General features: G+C 43.6%; 1 protein-coding gene and 1 long non-coding RNA gene across 2 annotated transcripts in view; both read left to right on the forward strand.

Annotated features, from left to right (window-relative positions):
• BRAP (BRCA1 associated protein) overlaps positions 1–1490 on the forward strand; it is a gene marked incomplete at its 5' end in the record, with an annotated part of 76872 nt that extends 75382 nt beyond the window's left edge. The window contains one exon of the mRNA XM_014547704.1: positions 1020–1490. Within this exon, the coding sequence (XP_014403190.1) occupies positions 1020–1383 (364 nt within the window). The remainder of the gene's footprint in view (positions 1–1019) is intronic.
• Positions 1491–2223: 733 nt separating this feature from the next.
• LOC106727816 overlaps positions 2224–8775 on the forward strand; it is a 13512-nt gene continuing 6960 nt past the window's right edge. Inside the window, exons 1-2 of the long non-coding RNA XR_001364070.1 lie at positions 2224–4494; positions 7551–7740. This is a non-coding gene — a long non-coding RNA (uncharacterized LOC106727816). The remainder of the gene's footprint in view (positions 4495–7550; positions 7741–8775) is intronic.

Here is an 8775-nt window from a genome sequence, read left to right on the forward strand (position 1 = left end):
ACTGGCTAAGGCAAACTTTTTGTTGTTGTTGTTAATCTTCACCCAAGGACATTTTTCCATTTATTTTTAGGGAGGTTGGAAGAAAGGGAAAGACAGAGAGAAACATCAATGTGAGAGTAACACATCGATTGGTTGCCTCCTGCACAAGCCCCAACCAGAGCCTGGGTGGGGAGCCTGCTACCAAGGTACATGCCCTTGATCGGAATTGAACTCGGGACCCTTTGGTCCACAGGCTGGCTCTATCCACTGAGCCAAACCGGCTAGGGCGGTCCCATAATAATTTCAGGCAGTTCCCATTGATGGACATCTAAGTTGTCTCAAGTCTTCCACTATTGTAAACAACATTGTGATGAGCATCTTTCTCCGTGTGTCTTTTCAGCGCATTCCTGAGTATATCTAGTTTACAGGATAAGTTCCTAAAAGTAGAGTAGCTGTATCAAAGGACCATGTGAAATTTCGACTTTCTAGTTAGCTCCAAGTTAACTCTGAGAATTTGTACCAGTTCCCACTCCAGTGCCATGTGTAGGAGTGCCTCTTCCCATGTGTGTGAGCTCTTTGGCATTCTGATACATAAAAATGGTGTTTAAATCTGTGGTTCTTTACTTATGAGTAATAAATGCAGTGAGGTCAGATCACTTGACTCTCCAAGAATGTAACTTTTCCTCATAACTTCTTTATCACCATTGTCCTCTCTGAAACCTATTTAACCACTACTGCAAAACAAGAGAAGCAGTAGAAGTTTTACCATAAACCATGAATCGCAGAATAGTTTCTGCTATGGAAAAATTTCTATGCCTAAAAATGAAAAATTGTCTTAAAGCTATACTTGGGTTAAGTAGTGCAAATTCTTGCTTTGTGTAGCTGTTGCAATGGTAGCAAACCAGTCTCCCTGAACAGGTAGGGAGGATTCCACCCTAAATGATTCTGAGATCATAGCTCCTCTGTTCAAGCTCACAGTAGATAAAGGTCTGTGTCAGCAAATGAAAAATGTGCTTTTGTCTTCCTTTGTTTTGTAAAAGGTGCACTCAGCTAAACACAAAAGTAGCCAAACTCACCACAGAGCTCAAAGAGGAGCAGGAAATGAACAAGTGTTTGCGAGCCAATCAGGTCCTCCTGCAGAACAAGCTGAAGGAGGAGGAGAGGGTTTTGAAGGAGACCTGTGACCAGAAGGATCTGCAGATCACCGAGATCCAGGAGCAGCTGCGTGATGTCATGTTCTACCTGGAGGCACAGCAGAAGATCAACCACCTGCCTGCTGAGACCCGGCAGGAAATCCAAGAGGGGCAGATCAACATTGCCATGGCCTCAGCCTCGAGCCCCGCCTCTTCCGGGGGCAGTGGGAAGCTGCCCTCCAGGAAGAGCCGCAGCAAGAGGGGCAAGTGACCTTTGCAGAAACAGGTGTCCCTGAGACTGTTTTCCCTGGCACGGCGAGGGTGTGCTGGGGCCTAAATGTGAGGGTGGGCCCGAAATAAGTACAAGTGAGGATCAAGCTGCAGTTGTTTGGATCTTTCATTTGCTAGTGTTTGGTGTAATGAATGTAGAGGGTTGACAACTAGGAGAACTGATGGAAAGGGGAATGTTTTAAATGGTGGCTGCTTTTTTCAACCTAATAGTTCACTAACCTCAGACATTCTAATGACCATTTTGCCTTCCTACTTGATAGATGCCCCAAATCTGCTGTACATTTTTCTGTTGTATTTATTGAGTTGGTGTTTTTGACATTCAGTTATGGGGTCGGTGGGTAACATTCCTAGTCCTAAAGCACCAAACCTCCCTGAGGTCGTAGAAGCTGCCTGGGAGAGAGGTTTGCATTGGCTACTGAGGATTTATGAAAATTCCAGAGCATTAGTCTCATATCATTGTCATCCCTCCCTTCCTCTAGGGAATTGAAGGACTGGTTGAATGTTATATGAAAAGAGGCTGGGCCTGTAAACCAGGCACTGGCTTGTCTCCAGCAGCCATATCTTCTTGCTCTAGGGCTAGCCAGGAAAAACAACAATCCAGGGCAGACTGAGTAGACCCAGTGTAGGAAAAATGGTGTTTCCACTTTGTTTATTTTTTCTTTCCTTTTTTTTCTTTTTTTAAGCCTTTTTTTTTTTTTTCTCCCAGAAAGGAAGGGAGAGGGAGAGAGAAACATCAATGATGAGAGGGAATCATTGATTGGTTGCCTCCTGCACACCCCTTACAGGGGAATGATCCCACAACCCGGGCTTGTGCCCTTGGCTGGAATCAAACCCAGGACCCTTCAGTCCGCCGGCTGACACTCTGTCTACTGAGCTGAACCGGCTAGGGCAACTTTGTTTGCTTTTGATGATTCTACACCTCCCCATGAACCTCAAATAAGGAGGAAACTTAATAGTGACTCCAAGACTCAAATCTCAGAGTGAATTTCCTTGCATCTAGCAAGAATGAGCAGTCAGATTTATCATCCATGTGAAAATGTAGAGTGAGGCCTCTGACTAGCTGATTGTGTATTTTGCTGGAATCAGTATTTTTTGAATGTTTACAAAAGATTGGGCTGCATGTTCAGGTTGCGGCTAGAGGGAGCTTGGGCAGATTTTCAATTATGCTTTCAAGCTGTAACCAAAGGGTGTTTCTAAATCCAAAAATTAGAATTTTAACAGAGCCCCCTTTAAAACTGTCATGTAATGCTTGTTGTAGGCCAACAGAGGGGCTGTGTACTTTCTCTAAAAACATAAACTCCAAATAATTCGTAATATGCAGTAATGAGCAAAATTAAAATAAGAGCTGTTGGAATTTAGCTTTCAAAAGTGGTAAGTTGGATAGGTTAACAAGACATACTGTTACATGATGAGTTTGTTTTCTGCTTTATAATTAGCCAAAGTTCAAATTATCACATTTCAGAATTTTTTTAGCCAGCCTATGGGTAGGCCTCATCCCCTTTGACCTAAATGTCTTACAAGTTACTTGTTAGCACACCAACTGTATCGCTAATCACCATCCATTGTTGTGGGATGTGCTGCAGCATTCCCAAAGAACCTTACCTGTAACTTTGCAAAATGAATGTACTTAAGACATTCTCAATTTTTGGCAGACCGACTGTAAGTCCTCTTTGGACTTACCAGATATCTCAGATATCTTAGAGCAACAGTGGGAATGTAAAACATAACCTAATTCCCTTTCCTATAGAGATTCTATTTTATTTAAAATCTATTTTTACACTAGTTAGAATCCTGCTTTTTTGGCCAAGTACTTGTCTTGCATGTCTGACCTTGCAGAAGCTGGGGTGGATTGTAGCATACTAATGAAGAGAATTACAAGTGCTTTACAAAGCTTGCACACTCCTCATTTCTCTGTGATCACCTCTATCAAGCAGCTCTACCACCAGCTGGGAAAATGTAGATTTTCTGCATAGGTGGGATAAATGTTCTGGAAGCCTGTTCCCAGAGAAATGAGCAAATGGGCAAATGTTTCCAAACTACTTGAAGGTTTCTAAAAAATGTTGCAGAAAATAAAAATCTTATTAAGATATGGAAAGAAAATGTTTTTTAAAAACCTGTTAAAGAGTTATGTTTGAATTTGACAAAATTACATAAGATAGACACTGTCAGTGTTTTCTTCAGGGTGGAAATGAACCACTTAACATACCCATACTATCTTGAACAATGACATTGCATTAAAGTAACCAAACTTTGAAATGATTCTGTTTCATGTGAAATTTGTGTGTCTCCTATTGACATTTGCTTGGGAGTTTATATCTAAATAATGTAAGAAAGTGTCAGTGGCCTGGATTTCAATCTTGCAACAATGTAGTGAGCAGCTAGATTATATTCATTTTTCTGCCTCTTTGCTCCCAACTTTCCTAACAATAAGTACCTGAACAGATACAGGATAGGAAAAATTATTTTAATTTGGAGGCTCGAGGTAGAAGACCCAGGCACAACTCTTGCAAACCAAAAGCAATGAATTTATACACCTAAGACTTTTTCCTAGGCCCGACACCATGCTGAGATTGTTTTATTTTTGGAAACTGTCACAAAATGTGACTTCCTAAGGATACACAGAGGCAGACCCCCTCCTTGCTTGCATAGTGAAAGTGTCCTCATCAAAAGGGCTGAGGAACTCCTACCTAAATAGCCAGCCAGCTGAGTGTGGAGAATTTGGCAGATCACAAATGAACGACCGTCTGTCATCACTTGGAAACCCCTCTCCTAGTGTAGTTGGGATCCACAAGCTACAAATACTACCCTTGAGATTTGGCTGCTTTATACCTGATGCCACATTGCTTGTGATGAAGTCCATGGGCTGATCTAAAATAGGAAAGCCACTCACAGCATTTGAGGGAAGTTATTTCATTTTCTCCAGGATAAAACTGAATTAACTGTTGAGGTGATTCTGCTATGGTACTTCTTTCTTGGCAGCAGAAGGGCATTTTTCAGGAGTCTCCAGCCCTGACTCCTGCTCCTTCATGGCGCCGAGGGACAATTAAGCCACTCAAAGACATCACCTTTGGCGAGTTCAGGAAGCCACCAAGTAAGTGTTCCCTGGCAGGCCTCCGCGCTGGCCAGACTTCATTCTTGCCTGCGAAAAATTCTGAAACGGGAATCCCAGAATATCTACCTAGTGGCCTCACCAGCAGATGGAGCTTTTAAAGTTAAATGCTTAAATGACAAGAAAGAGCGAAGTGGTAATAGGGAGAAAAGCCTTTCCCTTCAGGAACCCCGAGTTTTACCCCAGAGCCAAAGCCAAGTGTGTCCTCTGAAGTTGATTTCCCCCCAAACACTGTACTGCGGTCAGCTTGGAGCGAATGGAAAGCCAGTCTTTGGATTTGGGTTTTTGGGGACTTCAGGGGAACTTAATAGGGCTTCTTTTATTTTTTAATCTTTATGGGAAGGGTTGTGGCCTGTTTATTCTGGCTAATCTCATAATCTATTCCTTTACCTGCTCTTTTCATTTTTTTAAATTAATGGTAACCCTTTACCACTTAATGCTAACCTTACTTTGCATGCCTGAAACTTCACGCCCACCCCGGAATGCTCAGACACTTATCAATAATGGGTTCCATCAAACATTAATTTTGAAAGCTGTCGTTCCAGGAGCCAAAACTATTTCAGAGTCATTTTCTCTAGTACACTTTTGGAGCAGCCTCTCACTGTAATTCGGAAGCTTAGGAGAGCATGAAAGGGGCACTGCATTGGTTCTTAATCTGGATTTTGCATTCTTGCTGTGGTAAAGAAGGCCAGGGAGAGATGAACAATCTGTTGTTTTACACAACATGACTGTGGTCCTTGGGGCCTAATGTTGAATTGTTTCGGGTCAGAAACTTCTCACTGGATTCATCTGGAAAATGTGGTTTGGTACTTGGCACGGGGCTGCGCTGGTGCAGATAACATGCCTTACTCCAAGGCTAATTACCAAGCGCACTAAGTGAACTAAAGCCGTTTTGCTCTTTTGCAGACCAAGTTCTAAATCCCCTGACCTGAGACTCCTTTCAGATTCAGTCTCTCAAAATAAATGCAGAGAGGTTTGTCCAGTGGGTGAAGCCAATCAAAGTGTGAAATCACCTGCAAGGTCTTGGAGCATGAAGGTTTATGATACCCAGGATAAATCTACCCTAGCACATGACTGATGGTGCAGTTCTTTCCAAAAGATAACCCTATAGCACTGCACATAAATGTTGAATAGGAAAAACAGTTCTGACTTGGCCTCCACATTTTTTGTTTTGTTTTTTAAATATATTTTTATTGATTTCAGAGAGGGGGAGAGAAACATCAATGATGAGAGAGGATCATTGATCAGTTGCCTTCTGCACACCCCCTACTGGGGACTGAGCCCTGACCGGGACTCGAATCCTGACCTGGTTCATAGGTCAATGCTCAACCACTGAGCCACACCAGCTGGGCAGCCTCCATGTTTTTTGCCATCTTTGGCTGCAAGAAACAGCAGGTCCCAGAACAAATCTCCTCATTTAAAAAGGAAGAGCCCACCGAGATCCCCCTCTCCAGCTGTATCAATTCCTGATTGTAAATTCTCAATCCCTGGGTTGTGGCCCAATGAGCCAAAAGTTCAGATCTTCCCTAGGGGGTTGGGAGAAGGTGAATGCCATTAAAACAGTGGTTCTCAACCTTCCTAATGTCGCGACCCTTTAATACAGTTCATGTTGTGGTGACCCCCAATTTCATTGTTACAAATTGAACATAATTAAAGCATAGTGATTAATCACAAAAACAGTATGTAATTATATATGTGTTTTCCGATGGTCTTAGGCGACCCCTGTGAAAGGGTCGTTCGACCCCGAAAGGGGTCGCAACCCACAGGTTGAGAACCGCTGCCATTAAAAGAACGAGTTGTTTCCGCCACTCGAGAAAACTTTCCTGTATCACTTGACATCATTAATATAATTATACTTAGCACCAAAAGACTTTGGGTGCTAACTAAAAAGAAGAAGCCCAAACTAATTTCTGGGCAGAAAGAACCGATCACTGAGAAAGACCTGGAAGAGAAGAAGAGTAAGCGGAAAATTTTAGGAGGAACGAGGAGAGTTGCTCTCTTGGACACATTCCAGCGGAAGGCGGATTGTGATTTATCGCACATAGCCAGAGGGTCCGCCAGCAGCATTTTCCAGGAATTAGCTTTTGTGAAAGACTTAGCCTTCATCACAGCTATGCCCACTCACACACTCATTAGTTTATGCTTACTCGGAAACAGCCGGAACGGGTTTGCAAAAGGGACAGCAATGGAAGAGCCACGTCACAGCTTCCCCTGTCCCCCACCCCCACTCCACCTGTCCTCAGAGGAAAAAAATTAAAATCCTCTTTTCAAAATGCACGCCTCAGGAAAACAGCTTCGTTGCATTTGTTTCCATGCTGCGGAAAATCAACACGAACTGGCTTGGATCCCAAACAGGGCCAACTGCAGAATGCTGAGATTCTGCAGCCAGGAAGAACCCGGAGGCCTCCTCCGGCCACCCTCCCCCCAGCACATTCGACTTCAATTATGTGGGAACATGCCTGGGCTGGGGGCTGCTGCCAGAACTCTCCTGGCCCTGCTAAAGGAGGCCTCGTGCTGCAGCCCAAAATCTTTCCTAAAAGTCCACACAGGATCTCTCAGTTGCTGCCAATACTTCACTTTCTCTTTGGCGAGATTCCTGGCTCTCTAGAGCCGGAGAAACTCTAAAGCTCTCCCCTGTGCCTTTCTCCCTCTATGTTGGATCCTCCTCTTCCTGCAGCCCTTTGCTCCTCACCGTTGTAAATATGCCTGCTTCTCAGAACCAGAATAAGCTCGAAAAAGATAACCCACACCAAGCCCCCCACCGCCCCCCATCTTCTTGGTTAGCCCTCAGGAGAGAGCTGCCTTTTTGGTGAACTCTTAAAACCAGTGTTATTTTCACCTTCTGAGATAACATTCTTGTGGGAAGGGAGGCAATTGACGCGAAAATCCCTGATTGGATTATTCTTCTCCTGTGGGAGCCCCACTAGGAAAACCTAGAAGAACATTCCTATGAGAGACCTCATTTCCAGTGCTGGTTACCCCAGGTAGGCAATGTGGAGGGAGAGGGGCAGACCCAAAATCTCTGTTTCATTTGGTAGGACCCAAAGCTGATCCAGGCACCTGGCACTCACTGAGAAACCAGAGGCGGAAGCAAGTCGTGCCCTGTGGACGTTTGACTCCAAGCCTAGCTCCACTTCTTGGATTTCGAATCACTTACCCAACTACAGTTACGGTGCTGAGCACTTGCCATGTCCTGTGTTCATTCAATCCTCAACATCAGCCTGTGAGGTAGGTAGAGTTTGCCCCATTTAAAAATCGGGAAGCCAGGGCTCAGTGGGAGACAGTTCAGGACTCGACTGGCATTGACTTGAGGTCACATAGCTAATATGTGAGAGGGTGGTGCACAACCTCAGCATTCTCTGGCCCCCAAACCTGGGCTCCTCCCCTCCCTACTCCCCTAACTCTGGATCTTGGGAGCAGAAAGGACACCGTTCCCAGTGTCTGTTCTGTGGTTGCTTTAACTCAGTACATCTGCTTAACTAAGCTGAAAACTGAGTTAAGACCATGTTTGAGTAAATAAACCTGTCCTGTATACTTACCCTCTTCACGGGACTTTCTGACTTCTCACTGTCTTCTGTCCCACTTCACCGGGACCTGAGCCAGAGCTGATAAAGGAGGTTATAAACAATGCCAGTGGCTTTCCCCACTGTGTCCAAAGGCTGGCTTTTGGGAAATCATTGCAATGCCTATTGTGGCCCCTTCACTCTGGGAGGCTTGGGGCCCAATACACACCAACCATTTAAGCTGACGCCTCAGTTCTTTTATACAGAGCTTCATGGAAACCAAGGTGCTTCCCTAGCTGGAAAAGTTGCTTCTAGAACAAAAGTCCAGACTTTTCAAGAGTGTAGACTCAGTTACTGCCTGCCAAGGCACTGTCAAACAGGCATAAACAGGCTAACTGGAAACTTTAGATTCTGGCACAATCAGCTTAATTGGTGGCTTCAATTTATTACAGAAAAATAGGGGAGAGAGAAAGCCTAGAACAAAATTGTTATAAACTACTGAGGGATATTATAAAGCAGTGCTAATTTGCAGGTATAAGTGGTATGTGTGTGGTGTGCAAATGTCTCCCAAGAGCTTTTTCTAAAATATTATAGCAAGTCAAATTTAATTTATACTATAGATCCAATACCTATTTTGTGTTATGTAACTCTTATTTCTATTTATCCTACTTATAATTATATATTCTAAATGCTATAAAATAATAACAAGAGCGTTATATTTTTATTTATTTATTTTTTATTTTTTTTAAAATATATTTTA

The sequence above is a fragment of the Myotis brandtii genome, unplaced genomic scaffold (genome assembly GCF_000412655.1).
Source record: "Myotis brandtii unplaced genomic scaffold, ASM41265v1 scaffold482, whole genome shotgun sequence".
NCBI classification, from domain to species: Eukaryota; Metazoa; Chordata; class Mammalia; order Chiroptera; family Vespertilionidae; genus Myotis; species Myotis brandtii.